The sequence below is a fragment of the Ptychodera flava genome, chromosome 15 (assembly GCF_041260155.1).
Source record: "Ptychodera flava strain L36383 chromosome 15, AS_Pfla_20210202, whole genome shotgun sequence".
In the NCBI taxonomy this organism is placed as follows: domain Eukaryota; kingdom Metazoa; phylum Hemichordata; class Enteropneusta; family Ptychoderidae; genus Ptychodera; species Ptychodera flava.
In genome coordinates, this window is record NC_091942.1 from 39,576,595 (window position 1) to 39,597,506 (window position 20,912).

General features: G+C 36.0%; 1 protein-coding gene across 1 annotated transcript in view; it reads right to left on the reverse strand.

The window, feature by feature from the left end:
- Nucleotides 1-20,912, reverse strand: part of LOC139152156 (ubiquitin carboxyl-terminal hydrolase 31-like) — a 67,280-nt gene that overhangs the window by 27,789 nt on the left and 18,579 nt on the right. The window contains exons 4-6 of the mRNA XM_070725261.1: nt 17,604-17,715; nt 11,333-11,511; nt 6,466-6,595 (exon numbers count right to left, since the gene is read on the reverse strand). Coding sequence (XP_070581362.1) covers nt 6,466-6,595; nt 11,333-11,511; nt 17,604-17,715 — 421 coding nt within the window. The remainder of the gene's footprint in view (nt 1-6,465; nt 6,596-11,332; nt 11,512-17,603; nt 17,716-20,912) is intronic.

Below are 20,912 nucleotides of genomic sequence, written 5' to 3' on the forward strand. Positions count from 1 at the left end.
AGGGTTATTCCTGGGGACCTGTATACCAAATAACAAAGCTGTCTGACCAGCGGTTATGAAGAAGATTTTTTACCAAAGACGCCTTTTTTAATTTGTATATTTTCAACAATATCAAAAAGTTTAAAAAAATTGTCTCTCAAAATCATATTTTTCATCTACATAACAAATATCAAATCAGTAAGTACTGCGGTTCTCAAGATATTTGAGTGTACGGGCGCCTCACAAACGGACATACCGGTACATACATACATACATACATACAGACTGACGATGGACGCCGGACGGATACCCATCCCAATAGCTTCTAGAGACTATATAGTCTATAGTAACTAAAAAACTAAAACATTGTTATGAAAACGCGTTGCGAAGTTGCTGTTTTCAAGGACTGGCTTCGGACAATAACAATGGAAACTCATAGACTCGAGAATATTTTCACCAACGTAAATCTTGCGAGATTTTACATCAGCATACGGAAACACAGTGACAAAGAGTATGAGCTAGATTCGGTATCCAGTCACGGTACCATTAATCAGTCGGCAACGAAGATCAACAATGGCAAATGAGTAACATTGAGTGGGGATGATAACAAATTCAAACCGTGACCAAGCACATCGACGAGTGATAGTGCAATACCAGTGTCAGCCATGACAAAGACAAATGTCTTTGGCAATGGCCAGCAACCCGAGTGATAGATAGGCTCCCCAATGTGGCAATCAGTACTTCGCAGTCCTTGCAATGGTGTAGCCAGCAAGTTCAAAACTAGTTACCCCGGCTGTTCTCCAATACTAAAATCACCAGAGGAGTCTTAAACTTCACATTCAATATGCAGCCACTCTTAACAGTGTCTTTCTTCGCCAGATGTTAAAGCACCACTGTGTTTCATTCAACGTAGATCTGACAGCTGTACTCGGACTCTGATTAGTCTAATTTCGCGCACGATTTTGAATTTTTACTACAGTTGATCTTGTTTCTCTTAATACCAATTTTGTTCACATGTATTAAAAATATTTAAGGTGATACCAAAGAATTCAAATTGCTAAGCAATGGTTGCTAAGGGTAATTTCCAAAATCAATCAAAGTGCAAATTTTTCATGGTTTTCTTTGCATAATCAAGATTTACAGAACCATTCGATTCCAAAAGACGCAGGTTTGTCGCGGGATCGATTGGTGGCATCACACATATACAAATTTTCACAGCTAATATTTTAAAGACACGCAAGTTGATATAATATAATAGCAATAACCCCCGCCGCTGGAGGGTATATACGAGATTTTGGTACAATGCTCGACATACAGCACGTGCCGATAGGCGAGTGCTATATGGAGCGAATTGTACCAAAATCGAGTGTATACCCGACTGCGAAGGGGATTATTGCTATTATACTATATCAACTTGCGTGTCTTTGTTGTATTTTCATCACTCTAAGCCCCAAATGCAGAAAACGAACGTCGGAAGTTCTGCGCCCCACACTGAGCATTTTCATAAGTTGGGGTTTCGTACAGGCACACAGTATCCGACGATAAATATGCATTACATTCATATCGACATTACATTTTATTCGCATGCAACACGAACACTATACTTGTCAAAAATACCTGCTGCAGTCACACAGAAAATGGGTCAAGAGTTCATATCAAAAGAAAAAAGTAACAATTTTTTTCGTAAATTTACATAAGAACAATAGTCCTGTTTTTTTTGGCATACTAAAAATAGTATTTGTCTTATTCTGTACCGCATACGCGTATATGGTATACGTCGAAGGTCGTGACATTCGGAGGTGGCACAGTGAAGTTACAGGATCTATTTTTGATGGATAATTTGGACGTTAATTGTACCAGAAAACAAGCAGTTTTGAAATAATCCAGACTTGCGATGACTGCAACTGTGATGAACAGTTGTGCAGATTCTGAGGGTGTTGCCCGATGCAGGGAGAGCTGGACGCTGACACTGCTTGTTGCATTTGACGTCAAATTTCGTCGCAGTCGCCAGGAGTCATCCCATTGTTATTTTGAACTTCTTGGTCTACATCGTTAGGACACCCCAGTCTGTTACAGCCCAAACTTTGGTAAAGAATATCTATCATACCGTTACTGTGAGGAAGTGTCAATTTATTTGTGTATGAACGAATACTATCTTCATTTTAAAGAGCGGTAGGATATATCGCGTCTCGACTCCCGCTACATATCAAGCAAAGTTCATGGTGCGCTATGTCGCCCTAATGATTTGTGTGCATCACACCCCGAATGTGCTGCTTCAGAGATGTATTTCATCATAGATCCCGACTTATTTACACCAAGAGGTGAGTTACAGACCCACACTTTATCTGTGTATCAAAATTCGGTCTTCGGTCTTTGAAACAAAGTGGACTGTTTCAGTTTTTCTCGAGGGTCTATGGTTTAGATAGGTACGTTCAAAGGTACCGACAGGGCAATTTTCGAAAATGCTGGTTTATGGGCCCGTTTTACCACCGCTATCAGTGCTAAAACAGTATCTTAGCATCAATGGAATGAGCTCTCGTCAAATCAGAATGGCGCATGGTAGCATGATATAATATAATACTTGTTTTATTGTACATGTAGTTGAAATGGGCTAGGTTCGAATTCGAGGCTGTGAGTGGGACTGTCTCAGGACGAGACCACCTAATAGTTAATCAGAATTGGCTTCTACTGCAGAGCGTTCACATGTGGATAGCCTTTGTCCACAAAGCTACATTGTTCCCGCCAATGAATGCCAACAATGTCAGACAAAGCACAAAGTTTCTGTGAATGGTGTGAGTCAGCAGGCTTAACGGAGGATACACAGGACGTGCTAACTACACAAGGCATCCCATCAACAGATGTTCTGAAGTGCCTCAACAATCAAGACATCATCTGACTTAACACACCGACTGCTCCGCTGGGCATGAAACACCTTTGACACTAAACTGGCAAAACAACAGGCACTTCAAGACCAACCTGCACATGGGACAGAAACATCAGGGGTGACTACAAAATTCCTTGCCAAAGATTCAGAACTGAATAAATTCCTCGAAGCTTTCAGCACTGAAAAAATTTTGGAATTATATATTGTCGGAAACCAAACCTGCTAAAATCATCTCAGCTGTGTTTTCTAATTATTTTTTTAAAGCATTTCAACACCAAATACAGTTTACTATACCAAATGCTTACTAAATCACCACATAATATACTCTTAGTTGCAGTAGATATAAAATTACCAAAAAAAATCTTATAATATGACATTAAACTGGTCCAATAATCAATTTCATTCAAGATAATACATTACCAGTTCCATGGGACATTTGAGATTTACAAATTTAAGTAGGACCATCCTGAACCACTGATAGTTAGTGGTGGTACCATGTGTCCGGAATGGGTAAGCGTACCCTGCTAGCATGCTACACCCGTCAGGATTGGTCCCAAAATTGTCGAAATATTGTGTGAAGTGATACAGTATATGAATCACTGTAATAAGTCAAAAAAATACTGTCAAGGACAGTGTGCTCACATTCGGTTTGAATTGGTCCATTCGAGAAATATTTAAACCAGGAAAAACAAGAATGACAAAAGCAAATAAGGTCTCCAACTTAGGTACTGGAGGTCATCTTTAGGAACATGCATATCAACTTCTATAGCAATGGGACAAGCAGATCCTACATACATAAGCAAATGTCAACAACAAAAAATAGCCAGAGAAGGTTTGATAAAAAGAAAAGGTGGGAGTGGGTAAAAAAATGTACAAGGGATCTGGTAAAAAAGTAATGCTACCTCTGATCAATCTTATAGATCCTACCCCTCCTGAATATCAAATGTTCCATCCCTTGGTATTACATAACGCCAGATTACAGAAAATGTATTTACAACCTTGGGGAGTTTTTAATTAATGCGATAAGTGTTATCATTCTAATGTAAACAGCACTTAAGTTAGATACAGATAGTGAAATGCCTTTCACTGTGGGCGGTGATTACAACATCTGGAATTATCCTGGATCCAAATTTCTCATCAGTTCTTGTGTGTCTTATATAGAAAAGTTGCAAAAATTGGTCTGCAATGAAAAAATTCACCTCAGCTTGTTTTCTGGATCAAATTTTACTACAAATTGATACCAAACATGACAAAATTATGTTCACAGCCTTTGAAACTGTCTCACAACATATCCTGGGTTGGTGTAGGTCATTTAAGGTCACAAACTGAGAAAATTACCTAAAATATACAAATTTGGGGGTTTCCCAACACTTTTAGCAGAAAATTTATCTCATAACATCCCTCGGGACTTTATACCAAATTACAAAAGCTATAAACAAGTATTTTTGAGAACAAGTTTTCTTGACCAAAAATAACAATATTGTCTTAAAAACACAAATTTGTATATTTAAGGACAATTGTCATCTCTGTACGTCTGGGTACCAAATATAAAAGCTGTCTGTCCAGGGGTTTTAAAAAGAAAATACTGTTTAAGATTTTTTGACCAAAAATGACAAAATTGCTCCAAAATAGTAATTTTCCAAATTTTGTCATAATTTCAACAAATTAGAAGAGTAACACCCTCGCAAAGATCCAACCCAAATTTGAGAGCGATTGGGCTGGCAGTTTCAGAGAAGAAGAATTTTTACTGAAAATGAGAAAAATCACCAAAAAATTCAGCAAAAATACAAAATTAAGGATATCTTCACAATACTCATAAAACTGTGTAAGGTTCACTTAAGGTACTTGCACACACATTTTCAAAGCAATCAAAACAGCAGTTCTTGAGATATTAATTCTTGACCATTTTCACATTTTGTAAGCTCATTTGCATAATTTTGGCGATGCAGACTTCATTTGAACAAAATCCCATCTATAGCCCAGGATGCATCCACACACCAAATTTTCACTATAGGGAAAAATTGCGAGACTAGAGCGAGAAAATGACGCTTTCTCACAATCAGTGAGAATCTGTTCTTATTCTCACAGCGAGAATCATCAAGACTCGCTGTTCATTGGTGAGAATCATCAAGACTCCCCATTGATTGGTGAGAATCAGAATGAATCAGAATGAATGGGGAGCCTTGATGATTCTCGCCAGTGAATTTCAATTCTCACTGTACTTGGTGAGAATTTCCATTCTCACCGGTGAGAATTTGTTCTCACACTTGATTCTCGCCAAGGAGTGCATTTCTCACAAATCTCTAGTGGAGATTAAAATTTTCTCACCGACAGCGGTGAGAGTAAGAAGAGATTCTCACCGATTGCAAGAAAGCGTCATTTTCTCGCTCTAGTCTCGCAATTTTTCCCTATAGTGAAATACCAAGCTGAAATGTGCAGCAGTTTGCGTGTTTTTGATGTTGACGGACATACTGTACATACGTACATACTTACATACATACATACATACACATACACACATACCGGGTACATACAGATGCCATCGACTTCAGTTTATACAATAAACTCACATTGGTATAACCAAATGTGAGCTAATGAAAAATGAAAAAATGAAAGAAAATGAAAGATATCCCTGTAAAATTGAGTTTCGCAGAGTTGCCCCAAAAATTCAAAATTCCAGATTTCGACCTAATTTCAATATATCATATTAATATAAGCCCTAAGAACCTTTTAACTAAATACCAAAGCAATCAGACTGACATCACTTCCTGGTCTTTTGGCCAGAGGTCCATATATTTTTCTTTCATGAATTTGACTTTGTTTGTGTACCGTCTATTTACTGTCTGTTCTGTGCTGTTTTGTGTCTATGTTTACAACTATTGTCTTACGAATTCTGACCTAGTGTTATTGGATTATGGATTGGTATGATTGCGATTATTTTACACACTGAGCAATATGTACCATAGTTTCAACTTCATCTAGCTTTGTACGATTATGTCCCTTGTTAGAATATCAACAGATTTTGTCATCTTGTCTAGAATTTTGATGGAGCTTTCAAGACAGACTGTAAAGTTGATTACTTATGAGTCACTGAGTGGTTTTGAATTAGAATCCTGTGAACCACACAGTAAAGACCAGCTTTTGAAAGATCAATGTACAATTGGGTGATGTCAAACTTTTGTACAAAATACCATGTTCTGCAATGATGTTACTATATTTATCAAAAAGAAGACAAGGCATGATATGATCTCTTAAGATCGTGTTTTATTCCTTATAGTTTTCATTCCCCAATCCAGTCAACGAACCTACATGAAAATGGTTCATCCGAGTTATCAGATCACCATTGCTAGCTGTAAAATTCATTACCTGCTGTGTTTGTTTGGATTTCATCTTGCCACTCCAGATAGGTATTAGGGGTAAAATAAATACTATACAGATATTGGTATATCGATATATGGCAAGCTAAATTGGTGAGTAATTACCAACTTGCCCCAGCCAAGAATAATAGCCTCAACTGTGAACTACACTATGTAAACTATTCAAATAGCAGATGGGAACGAAAGACACTGTTTAAAGTATACATGATTGTAATATATTGTTACCTCTTCTTCTTGAGTGTACAATTTAAAGCAGTCTGCTAATGTCCCATTGACTGGTTCTTCCAAAGCTTCTTTCTCCTTCTGTACACTCTCATCCTCTACTATATCTTCATTTAGAACACTTGGAGCCAAACTGTGAAAACAAATGAGCAATAGATTTAAGGGTGGCATCAAAAGTTCAATGAAGGATAAAATGTTTCTGTCGGACAAATCAATTTTAGGGGCGTTGCACCCAACACAGTGTATTTTGCTCCAAAATCACTTTTTGTCAATATTCAATTTTAATTAATTTGTTGACCCAAGATTAAAATATTGGTTGAGTTTACCTTTGAGCCAGTAAAGGAGTCGTAAGTTACATGATAAAGAAGTGTTAATTTATGTAAATGTATGCAAATCACCTGATTTCTCAACTTCTTTTTTCTCCCAATTTAAATATTTCCAAAGAATTTTACACCACTCTGGCTGGATCAAATTTTCTGAAATTTTCACATTACGTTCTTCAAATGCTCTATAACAAAACCACTATTTTGTTTGGCAATGAAGTAATTACATTTTGAATGAGAGGCATTTTAAATTTGCTAATCATGTTTTTAATCACTTTTTTGAGTGTCAATCTTTCAACCCATGCCATAAAAGAGTAGTTTTTTCTACATATACTCGTCTTTCAAGTGAAATATTAAATTTCGGAAAATAGTGCCAACTTTTTGACTTATTAATTCACTTTTACCATTAATACCAAAGTAGAGCTTTTCACCCAAAATATACACCCACTTCATCCTTCTAATAAAGTATTGCTACCATAATAAACTTAAGATTCTCTGCTTTTTGAAAATGAGAGGTTTCCTTGTCATCTAGATGAGAAATATTCCTTTGAAACAAGCGACCTAACGTCCGATATAGCTCCAGTGCAGTGTGTATATGTAGAGAATAACTATTTTTGACACACATTGATGAAGAAGGTGGGAATCTTTGATAGCTCAATTCAGTGGCCAGAAAAAAGTGGCTAAACTATCTGCAAAAATACACAATTGAAGATTTCATCATACTTTGAACATATCACATCGGATCATCCCTAAGAATATGTCAACCAAAGCTATCTGATGAGTAATTTTTTATTTTGAGAATAAAATTTTCTGACCAAAAATGGCAACAATTGCCCCCAAAAATAAAAATTGAAGATTTCATCATAATTTCAAAAGATCAAATTTACTTCATCTATAGAAACCTGTGTACCAAATTTCAAAGCCGTTACACCAGTACTTTTTGAGAAACACTTTTGACCAAAATTTGAAAAAAATGCCCCAAATATTCAAAATTGCAGATTTCATCATAATTTCAATAAATATCATTAACTTCATCTATAGAAAGCTGTATACCAAATTTCAAAGCTATCAGATGAGTACTTTTGGAAATACACATTTTTTGACCAAAAATGGCAAAAATTGCCCCAAAAATACAAAATTACAGATTTCATCAGAAATTCAATATATATATTAATAAGCTCATCTGTAGAAACCTGTACCAGTATACCAAATTTCAAAGCTATCAGACCAGTACTTTTTGAGAAACATATTTTTTGACCAAAAATGGCAAAAATTGTCCAAAAATTACAAAATTGCAGATGTCATCATAATTTCAATAAATGTCATTTACTTCATCTGTAGGAACCTGTATACCAAATTTCAAAGCTATCAGATGAGTAGTTTTGGTAATATACATTTTTTGACCAAAAATGGCAAAAATTGCCCCAAAAAATACAAAATTACAGATTTCATCAGAAATTCATTATATATATTACTTAGTTCATCTACAGAAACCTGTATACCAAATTTCAAAACTATCAGACCAGTACTTTTTGAGAAATACATTTTTTGACCAAAAATGGCGAAAATTGCCTTAAAAATGCAAATTTGCATATTTCTGCACAATTTGAATAAATCTGAAATAGACCATCCCTAGGGACATATGTACCAAATATCAAAGCTATCTGAATGGTAGTTTTGAGGAAGATTTTTAAAGATTTTTTTACCAAAAATGACAAAAATTGCCTTAAAAATACAAATATACAAATTTCACCACGATTTGAACAAATCTGACTGAAGTCACCCTAAGTAAACTGCATATTACATTTCAAAGCAATTGGACAAGAGGTTTCATTTCAAAGCAATTGGACAAGCGGTTTCAGAGAAGAAGATTTTTTTACCAAAAACACCAAAAAATGCCCCAAAAATACAAATATGCAAATTTCACCTATTTGATAAGCTCCGTGTTGCTGACAGCGGAGCTAAAAAATGAGACTCAGTAACTTTTGTCGCTTTAGATTTGATCAAAAACCTACCAAACCCATCAGACAAGGCCCTACTCTTTCTTATTTAGAAAACCAAAGCTCTCAAGCGTCAACTTTCTCTTCTGCGTTTGAGCGAAACAATGTCGGCTTCATTCGGAAGTGGTCGGCTATTTGTGGGCATTACGTACTTGTATGTTAGTCCAATGTTCGGCTATACCCGATGTGAACGTCGGAATAATTCGGGCTGTGATCGGCAAAGCAGGATTGACCTCAAGAGCGAATCCCCAGTACATTACAATACGTTCGCTGATCTTAGTACTACAGTGATAGTACTGATAGCAACAAGTTCACCGCATAAATTGCTAGACTACATATTGCCACATCGGCACTTCTGAAATATTATTTCCTGCTTGCAAGACCACCAAAAAATGAAAACATTGTTATTAAAACCAGAATTTCGGGGCTAGAGAGCGAAACAGTGCTGAAAAGTAGCCGGCCAAAATACGGAAGTAGCCGGTCAATTTGGCCGGCATCCGGCTAAAAATGAACACGCTGGGGTTAGCAATTTCCCAAAACTATCTAACTGCTACTCCCTTTCACTCCATTTTTAGGAATCGGAACCTTGAACACAATCTAAATATCTGTACTAAATATCAATGCAGTCTATTCAGTGGTTTTTAACTTTTTGTCCACATTTCCACTGTCCAACTTCAACTCAAACCATTACAATAATATGATGACCTTTGGTCATTAGTTAAAAAGTAGTTTTTCATTATCATCCTTTGCACCTGCACAAGAAATATCAAATCAGTAAGCAGTGTTTTTGTCAAGGCCGGTACCCCGGTAAATGTTACCGGGGTTCCCCAGTCATTTTACCGGGATTCCCCTTGGTATATCAATGCAATCAGATCAAAGGACAGTAGAAATGTTACCGAGGTTCCCAAATCATTTACCAATGTTCCCCAACCTTAGCAAAAACACTGGTAAGTACTGCGGTTCTCAAGATATTTGAGTGGACGGACATCCTCACAAATGGACATACATACATACATACATACATACATACATACATACTGACTAACAGTGAACGCCGGACGGATACCCATCCCAATAGCTTCTATAGACTATAGTCTATAGTAGCTAAAAAGCACATAAACATTATAACTAGATGGATGAATACATGTATGTGTGGGAAACAGTTTTTTGCACTGTTAACTGTTACTGCTGCAGATACTGGCTTAGACATTCATTTTCAACTTTCGCCCTCAGTCCCACTATTGTATAGGGCTAAGCCCTTAGTGTCACGCCAAAGATTAAGATTAGAAACTTTACTTCTGTATGATCCCCAATTGACACTTACATGGTCAATAATAGTATTGATCCATGATTAGTCATGAGAAAAAATAAAATAGAATAAATTGTTACTTGTTATATACATTAATAGGACCACTATGCAATGCATAAACGATAAATTCAAACACCTAGTTTACCCTCTGATGGAAACAGTTCAAACATGCTAAGTCAGACTTGGGCAAGTATAACTTTCCTGTGTCAATAAGTTAGCAAATTTTAGCATGATAACAATCCATTGTGTTTATTGTTGCAATAGCAACTGCACTGCCCAACTTCCAATTGCAACGTTCCATCTAAAAACAGGCAATTTTTGCATCTAGTAATTGACACAGAGGGTCTAAATGTGAATACCACCGTCTTCATATTCAGTCCCAGCATTCTTGGTATATATCCTTGTTCATGTGCACTACAGTTTACTCTTTTTCTCCAATAACAATATCTTGAATCAGTGACAAGGTGGCGAATAATACTTACTAGCTAATGGAAGTGATATATTTTATTAATAGCATGTAAAAAAATAATACTTTACATGTTTTGTATTTGTTTCTTTTATACAAGCACTAAAAGACATGTAGCGTCCATGACTTTATTTGGAAACATTTCCGGTTACAGGAATTGTATTTTGAAACTGCATGTGCGTGGTCAGCCGCTCCTGCGACTATCAATATTTCCATTCCTGTTCTATTTGTATCAAAATGTCATAAAGTATACAAAGTTCACAAATTGTTGCATAAAAATATCTCCAGGCACAGACCCTTTTCATAAGTGTAGCGCCCTCCTGTGGCCACTGTAAATTTGAAGTCAAAGCGAGGCTACTGTGGAAAAACCCTCGGCAGGGGACCCTCGGGTTTTCCCCAGTGGCCTCCCTTTGACTTAAAATTTACAGTGGCCATAGGAGGGCGCTAGACTTATGAAAAGGATATAGTCTAGGTTGGACAGGCATTTCCAGACTGTGCACTGAGCAGCTGATGTAGCAACTAATGAATATGCATAACTCATGAATATGAAGACATGTGTTATGAATATTCAGCAACCTGTGTAAGTTTGCTTTCTGTAGCTCCTCCTCCCCATTGAGTAACATGGCATTTCTTGGAAGCATGAGAATTTGATTTTGACGAGACCCCTCGTGCATCTATATCTTGACAGTCTTCTGACCATTAACATGTACACTCAAATCTTTTTTAAAGACACTTTTTGAATACTTAAGCTGAAATCGTACAGCATACATACCAGTCTTTGATGTCTACTTCCCATTCTAGGTGAATCTTCACATGAGCAGGCCCACCTTCATCACTACTTAGTGTTATCATTCTTTCCACAAGCTCAGTACAAAGCGGTCTACCCTCATCAGGGGAAATATAATTCGTGGTGCCTACATTGTCCACAACAACCAACTTGAATACTGGACCCTGTAAATGAAAAAAAATTACACTGTAGTCACATAGATGACAAAGCCAAGAAGAAACAAGGCAGTGAGATATTGACTTAACCCTTTGAGTGCTGTAAATTTTCCCACCAAAATTTTAGTGTAATAGTTTAGCAAATTTTATGAATTTCTCTGTAATTTTTTTGTCAATTTTTGGACATCACTTTTCATTGGCTACAATTTTTGATCAAAAATTTGGAAAAAATCGGAAAAAATTTGTGCGGATTACTTTTTATACAGGAGACAAAAGTCGACTTTGGCACTCAAAGGGTTAAACCCCTGCTTGAAATGGACTGGGACCAGGATTAATGCCAAGTTTAAGTGGGCATTTTGGGGGCATGGCTCTGCATAACTAGTGTGTTGGTAAGAGTTGCAATCATTCACATTATCTGCATAATCTGGTTGCTCTCAAATTACGCTTTGACTAATATAAGCCATGTCAGGCCATTTTCAAATATTAGGAACAGAGAATCGTCATGTACTTCAATCTAAAGATCTCAATGAGGGGAACAAAACAAGCCTTAGATGATCAAGATTGGATGAGTAGTTCAGGAGATACAGATGTTTACATTAATAAATTTTCATATTTTTTTCTGCCGTTCATTAACAGTTTTTAACACGTTTAATTTTATGAACTTTTGATGCCAATATATAGGAAATTAATACATCAATAACTTTGATGAGAGCTTAGAACCTCCTGCAATATTCCTTTTGAAACCAGATATGAACTGTAAATGCTCACGTGTTTCATTATATATTTCAGTTATGTGTAAATTTGAACCTTTGCCACATGTTTGCAACTTCATTGAAAGTATTATGATCAACATAATGAACAATATTCACCACAGATTAAACTCTATAGGTCATTAAGTATTCAAATACGCAGCTGAAATAGAATAATTAATTTCTTTGACTGCTGTCATTGTATCACCACTTTATATAGCAAGTGTAATTGCCTTTGGTCAAGTCCTTCAAACTATATATTCCAAACTTTGAAAGCTCAACAGATATGCAAACTATTAATTAGCTGACATGAAAACTTAAGTGCGAAATGACTTTGAATATTGGTATAACCTGGTATAATCATCAATATACATAGCATGTTATGCCAACTTTGATCAAATAAATCCAAGTATATATCCCTAATTAGGAAAGTTCATTAAATACACAAATTAGGAATTGGCTGAAGCAAAAATGCTTAATGCCTTTCAATAATGTTAGCCTAATAGTATCTTTAATGTACATAGCAAGTTTCGTCAATTTTGGTCGTGTAAATTCAAATATATATCCCTAATTTCAAGAATTCATTAAATATTCAAATTAGGAGCTGGATGAAGTAAAAATGCTTCATTAGGGGACGACTGCATTAACTTGCATGGTACCTGAAACCCGAGTCCTTGCCTGAGCAACTCGGGTGACAAATAGAAGACTTTTAATCCCCAAGGTGTGAATGTTCCATTGTTATGTTTATCTAATCCAGCTGGTGCTATTGTAGTGCCATTGTAGGAAAGGCAGGTCTGTGAAATTGATCCTCTAGGGAAACAGGGTATTCCTAAGTTAATGGAGCCTTCCCGTAATGTAATGACTTTCAGTAATGTCGTATCATAGTATCTTTAATGTACATAGCAAGTTTCGTCAACTTTGGTCTAGTCAATACAGACAAATATCCCTGATTATGAAAGTTCATTAAATATGCAAATAAGGAATTGGCTAAAGTTCAAATGCTTAATGACTGTCAATAATGTTCTATCATAGTATCTTTAATGTACATAGCCAGTTTCGTCAACTTTGGTCGCGTCAATTCAGATAAATACCCCTAATTAGGAAAGTTCATAAAATATGCAAAGTAGGCATTGGCTGAAGTAAAAATGCTTAATGACATTTAATAATGTTCTATCATAGTATCTTTAATGTACATAGCAAGTTTCATCAATTTTGGTCTTGTAAATTCAAATATATATCCTACTTTCAAAAGGTCATTAAATATGCAAATGAGGATTTGGGTGAAGTAAAAATGCTTAATGACTTTCAATAATGTTAAATCATAGTATCCTCAATATGCATACCAAGTTTCGTCAATTTTGATCGAGTAAATTCAGATATATATGCCTAATTAGGAAATTTCATTAAATATGCAAATTAGTAATTATCTTTCACGTCACTCCTTAATAACTTTCACAGCTGATATATCTTGATGTGATCAACATTTGTAGCAAATCTCATCAAATTGTGTGCAATCGTTTCCAATGTACATCCGGTTTTTCTAAAATCGTTAATTATGCAAATGAGCAAAAAGTAAGCAAGCCAGACCCACCAAAAACTAATCATGTCTTAACATTTGCAAACTGAATCTATGTACCAGATTTGATTCTGATCTGATGAGTCGTTTTTGAGATATTGAGCACACAGACAAACAGACAGACACACAGACAGACAGACAGACACACAGACAGACAGACAGACATCGCTGCGACATATGCTCACGTGTGTCAACACGTGACCAATCAAATTATGGACATTCACTCTGAATTATATTACCATACCCTGTTCGTCGCATTATAAATGGTCAAGCTGAACCATGGGACTGACCACAAATACGCAATAATGGTTTGTTGTGCCTGTGAATATGAATAATATCGTAAACATCGTAACTCCAGCTAAAACGTCAATTGCAATTTGTACAAAGATCATAATGAATCACAAAATAAAAAGGAACACTAGTGGGCCAAATTTAGACACTTATTTTTGAAAAAATCTCCGGATTTGCAAAAGTTTTACAGCATGCCCATTACTCATTGACAAGTTCTGGGGCCCCGTTGTTGTTTGCATGTTAAATTTTTGTAAATTTTGACAGTTTTGGGGGTTCGTTGTTAATATAATGGAAATAGCACTCCACGCTGACCATTAACATTTACTTATGGGTGTGGGCTCAAGGAAAGCCAAAATTAACAGGCTTGGCAAGCCTTGCCTGTTAATTTTTGGCTTTCCTCTCACCGTTGTCCATAAATAAACGTTAATGGTCGACACGTCGCCCATTATTTCTATAATAACTTATTAAACCACAAATTATATGCGGTCAAAATTTGAAAGTTATCTATTTTCACTGACCGTAAAAGCAGTGTTTTCACAGAAAAACGAAGTCCACCTTATTAGGTATGCAAAAATTAAATATCTAGATTATTATTCCACATGCAGACATAGAATTTTCAATTTTTAGGCTTTAAAACATGCTGTATTCAATGAAATAATTCAAAAATGATGTCTAACCATATCTTATGTAGTTTCCCTGATCAGCTTATTAGGTATGCTAATTGATGCAAATTATTACATTTCAAAAAGATTTAATCCTTGTTAGTTTCTTTAATTAGCAATATGTCAGCTAAATGGGTAACTAAAATCACTGGTCACAGAGTACCCATATATACCACTCCTGGTGTGTAATGTACGCATTCTACCACCAAATTTTTGTTTGCATTTGTTAACATTAACAAAGTAATATTTTGTTCAGTTCACAAAAATTTACCAGTCCCAAAGCTCTAAAGTTCATTCTGAACTGCAGTGGTTTTTAAACTTTCCAAAACTATGAGTTGTTATCTATGTCATTTTCCCCCACACTCATCATGACCTGAGTTTAATTAGTCTAGAACATTATCAAGGTCACTGCCCTTCAAGACCTCACGACCTTGAATTTAATTAGTCATGTTTGGAATGATCTGGAAATTTAATTATTTGTGTAAGAGAAATAATTTTAGAGCAGTAATTCGCATATCAATAAAAGTTCTAGATTGTTTTTATATGTTTTTACATAACCACAGGAGTATAAATAGGGCACCAGCACAGTTTGCTGTCAGACATTTGGGATTGTGACTCTTGCGTGTTACTTCAAGTCTTTGGAAACTCCAGCAGTATTAATTTCAAGACTTTTCAAGACCTTCACTGCCACACTGGATTTATACTGTGGACTTTGTGAAACTTCAAGCCTGCAAGCCAAAGGACTGTTCATTTATCCAACTGACTGTTACAACTCTGAGACTGTAGCTTTGCTGTCCCAGCTGAGATAAGTAGGCTGTATACTTTTACAGTTTGTATTCTATCAATTCAAGAGTCTTTTGGTTTTAGCCCATTCGAGCTTGTATTTGGACATACAGTCCGTGGCCCAATTAAGCTCTTTAAAGAGAAATTCCTATCAGACGATAATGATTGTCTGAATATTTTACAATATGTGTCAGATTTCTGTACAAAACTCTCTAAAGCATGTGAATTAGCCAGAGAAAACCTTGAGTCATCTCAGCAGTCCTTGAAAATCAAATGCGATAAAAACACCTCAAAACGGAAGTTTGATCAGGTCAAAAAGTTCTTGGTCTACTTTCGGTTCCTGGCAAACCACTCCATGCTCGTTACTTTGGGCCATATCTAATTGATAAGAAATTGAGCGATTTAAATTACATCATAAAAACACCTGACCGGCCAAAACAAAAACAGTTATGCCACAAAAATATGCTTAAGCCATATATGGATAGGGATAATCCTACTAAAACACAGCCTATCAGTGCACTCAGTTCAAAACATTATGAAGATAGCGATATAGCGAAACTGACTTGAGTGGGCTCGGTCAGACTCCAGAATTCACAAATCCTGGAGAATCTTGAGTCTACAAAGTTGGCACACCTCCAGCCGTCACAACAACAACAGGTGAAAGAACTGATACATGAATATAAACCTGTTTCAACCTGTTTCAAGATGTTCAAAAGAGAACAAGCGTCATCTATCACGACTTTGATGTTGGGGACAGTAAGCCTGTAAAACAACATCCATACAGACTGAATCCAACGAAAGCGAAATACCTTGAGGAAGAAGTCAAATACCTGCTGGACAATGACTTTATTGAACCCAGTAAAAGTAACTGTCAAGAGTTTGCCATGCATACCTGTGTCAAAAATCAGATCATAGTATCGTATGTGCACGGACTACAGGAAAGTGAACACTCTAACAAAGACAGACACTTTCCCAATCCCGAGGGCTGATGATTGCATCGATCGAGTGGGAAAAGCCAAATATGTGACCAAATTTTAGATATATATATATGCATATTGGAGCTAAAAATGAAGAAACAAACTCAAATGAATGTGTTTTGTTTATTTTGAATTTTATCTGGAATTTCTTAACTGAAAAGGAAAGTGTAAAACTCTGCAATCCAATAAGGTACCAGCTCCATTTGGTGGGGAAAGAGTAAAGAAAATTTCTTGAATTCTCCATACACAATATATCATTGGAAAGGAAATTTCATAAGCTTTAAAATAATTTCAGGTTACTGTGGTCAGTTTTGAGCCACTTTTTACAATTTTGGAAAAAACAAAACAATATTGATGATTACATAATATTTGTTTGTTGAGTGGGGAGTTCTGGTCTTCACTGTGCATTGTTATGCAAATGAACTGGGCTGCAAAGGGGGCGTTGCACCTAATAGAGTGTATTTTGTTCCAAAATCATTTAATTTCAATTAATTTGTTGACCCACATTAAAATATTGGTTTGAATCACCCTTGAGCTTGTAAAGCAGTCATATTAAAATATGTGATAAAGAAGTGTTAAATATATGCAAATCAACCAATTTTCCAGCTTCTCTTTTCTCTGTTATATTTCAGTGTACGTACATATGTATGCACATACCAGGTATGTACGTACTTACACACATACATACATACATACATACATACAGACATACAGACATATACATACATACATACATACATACATACAGACAGAGATACATACATACATACACACATACATACATACACACACACACACATACATACTACATACATACATACATACACACACACACACATACATACTACATACATACATACATACATACATACATACATGACGACAGGCACAGGACAAACACCCATTCAGATAGCTTCTATAGACTATAGTAGCTAATAAAACAATGTAAGAAGACACAAGTTTGTGTGTCGTTGGAACACTAACACTCCATGGCTGTCGGCATTGGATTCATTGGTGGCAGGAAAACACTACACATTTCAAGGGAAGGTGTATTTCTACTAACCTGAGTTAATGCAGCATCTGGTTGTCTCACTCCAAAGTGTTTCAAGATAACCCTTTGCAGTTGTAAGTAGTTTAAGTTTCTGGATGCTTCAATTGCCACTGGATGACCAAACCTTTAAAGTTCCAACAGAAACTCATATTACTTGAGTCATCATGAGCAGAGAAAATAGCGCCAATGGCACATGATCACAACTGGCACATTGTGAAACTACTCTATCTCTGGGTGCACCTGTACATGAAATACTGAATGGGTGGGTGTTGTGGGTTTGGAGTTTGTCAGTACACACACCCACACAATCATATCATATACATACAGACAAACTCAAAGACGGGCAATCTCAAACCTATAAGAAGAGTTTTCACTGGCACATATACTCTTGGCCATATGGGAGTTTGAATGGGTTAGCTCTACATACTGACATAGAGGAGAAGTTGTTGATTGTGCCTACACTTCAAATGTTAAAGAATAGCCACCTGGTATTTGTAGCTGACAGCTGGGGAAAAAGTGACATGGGACAAGTATGGATTTTAACTGTAAACAAATTTTCTTTAATATATAAACACTGAACAGTATTAAAAAATCAAGCAGGTATGTACTTCAATCTAAAGATCTCAATGAGGGGAACAAAACAAGCCTTAGATGATCAAGATTGGATGAGTAGTTCAGGAGATACAGATGTTTACATTAATAAATTTTCATATTTTTTTCTGCCGTTCATAAACAGTTTTTAAGGGTACTACTAAAAACTGCCCGGCAATGCCCGGCACTGCCCGGCAACAAACAGGGCACTGCCCGGCATGAAATAAGCGCGTCAGTTATCACAAGAAGTTTATGTCTACATACCACAGACCACTAACTCTTATTAAAAACCTAAAAAACGATAGTTCAAGCCTCGAAAACGTTGATTTCCTGGTCTTTAGTTACGGCGCGTTTGTAACCTTACGCTGGGCCGGCCCTCAGAATAATGAATTGTACATCGATAACATCAAAAGTGGAAAAAAAAAGAACGGGAATCTGGAACTGTCAAATGCAATATGCAAGCACTTGCTTTCGGACACCCCATCAGCAAGACTTCAAAGTACAAGGCGAAGTTTGGTTTAAATTTCGATAGGCTACTACCCCTTCTCTCAGTAAATAGTATGGTTCTGTAAACAAGATTGCGTAGGGCCGGCCCAGCGTAGGGTTACGGACGCCGTAACTATAAACCAGTAAATCGACGTTTTCGAGGCTTGAACTATCGTTTTTTTAGGTTTTTAATAAGAGTTAGTGGTCTGTGGTATGTAGATATCGACTTCTTGTGATAGCTGACGCGCTTATTTCGTGCCGGGCAGTGCCCTGTTTGTCGCCGGGCAGTGCCGGGCATTGCCGGGCAGTTTTAGTAGGACCGGTTTTTAACACGTTTAATTTTATGAACTTTTGATGCCAATATGTAGGAAATTAATACATCAATACTTTGATGAGAGCTTAGAACCTCCTGCAATATTCCTTTTGAAACCAGATATGAACTGAAAATGCTCACGTGTTTCATTATATATTGCAGTTATGTGTAAATTTTAACACCTTTGCCACATGTTTGCAACTTCATTGAAAATATTATGATCAACGTAATGAACGATAATCACCGCCGATTAGGTCATGAAGTATACATATATGTAAGTAGCTGAAATAAAAATATCGAAGTTCTTTTACTGCTGTCATTGTATCACCACTTTATATAGCAAGTGTAATTACCGTTGGCCAAGTCCTTCAAGTCATATATGCCACGCTGTGAAAGCTCATTAGACATGCACATTATAAATTAGCTGACATGAAAATGTGAAATGACTTTTGATATTGTTTTAACCTGGTATAATCATCAATGTACATAGCATGTTTTGCCAACTTTGATCTAGTAAATCCAGTATATATCCCTTATAAGCAAAGGTCATCAAATATGTAAATAAGGAATTGGCTTAAGTAAAAATGCTTAATGATTTTCAACAATGTTGTATCATGGTATCTGCAGCATATGTAGCAAGTTTTGTCAACTTTGGTCAAGTTGATTCAGCTATATATCTCTAATTAGGAAAGTCCTAATTTGCATATTAAATGAATTTTCATAATTAGGGATATTTATCTGAATTGACTTGATCAAAATTGATGAAACTTGCTGTGTACAATAAAGACACTATAATACAATATTATTGAAAGTCATTAAGCATTTTCTCGTCAGCCAATTCCTAATTTGCATATTTAATGATCTTTCCTAATTAGAGATATATATCTGAATTTACTTGACAAAAGTTGACAAAATTTACTACACATATTGCAGATACCATGAAACAACATTATTGATAATCATTAAGCATTTTTACTTAAGCCAATTCCTAATTTACATATTTAATGAACTTTGCTTATTAGGGTTATATACCGGGATTTACTTGATCAAGTTGGCAAAACATGCTATGTACATTGATGATTATACCAGGTACTAGGTTAAAACAATATCGAAAGTCATTTCACATTTCCATGTCAGTTAATTTACAATTTACATATCTAATGAGCTTTCACAGCTCCGCATATATGGCTTGAAGGACTTGGCCAACGGTAATTACACTTGCTATATAAAGTGGTGATACATTAAGAGCAGTCAAATAACTTTAATATTTTTATTTCAGCTAATTACATATTTGTATACTTCGTGACCTTTTAGAATTAATCGGCGGTGATTATTGTTCATTATGTTGATCATAATACTTTCAATGAAGTTGCAAACATGTGGCAAAGGTTCAAATTTACACATAACTGCAATATATAATGAAACACGTGAGCATTTTCAGTTCATATCTGGTTAGATGTAGACGTTAAGAACTATGTTCAGTACGGTCGAGATGGTGACCGACACAAGTGGTTAGCACATCGAAAGTTATTTCTTTGGATGATTTTCCTGGCCCGGTACTGCTCCTAGAAATCAGGATTTCATTAGGGAAAGACTGCATTAACTTGGATGGTACCTGAAACATTTCAAAGCGAACCAACATAACATTTAACCCTCATTTCACATACAGTAAGTGATTGGTTCTTGCATTAACCTCATTAAATATACGGTACGCCATTGGCTCTTCCCAACTATTCTCTACATGGACATTACCCGGACTGGTTACTGCAATTTGATTAGTTTCTTTTTCTTTTCTACCGGTACTTCTGTGATAATTTTTAAGACAATCAATCTGCAAGGCAGTTTATGTATTGACAAATATGTTATCTTTTATAAGCACACAGCAAACTGATCTTGATTTTTCATTTACAATATTTGACATAGACTGAAAT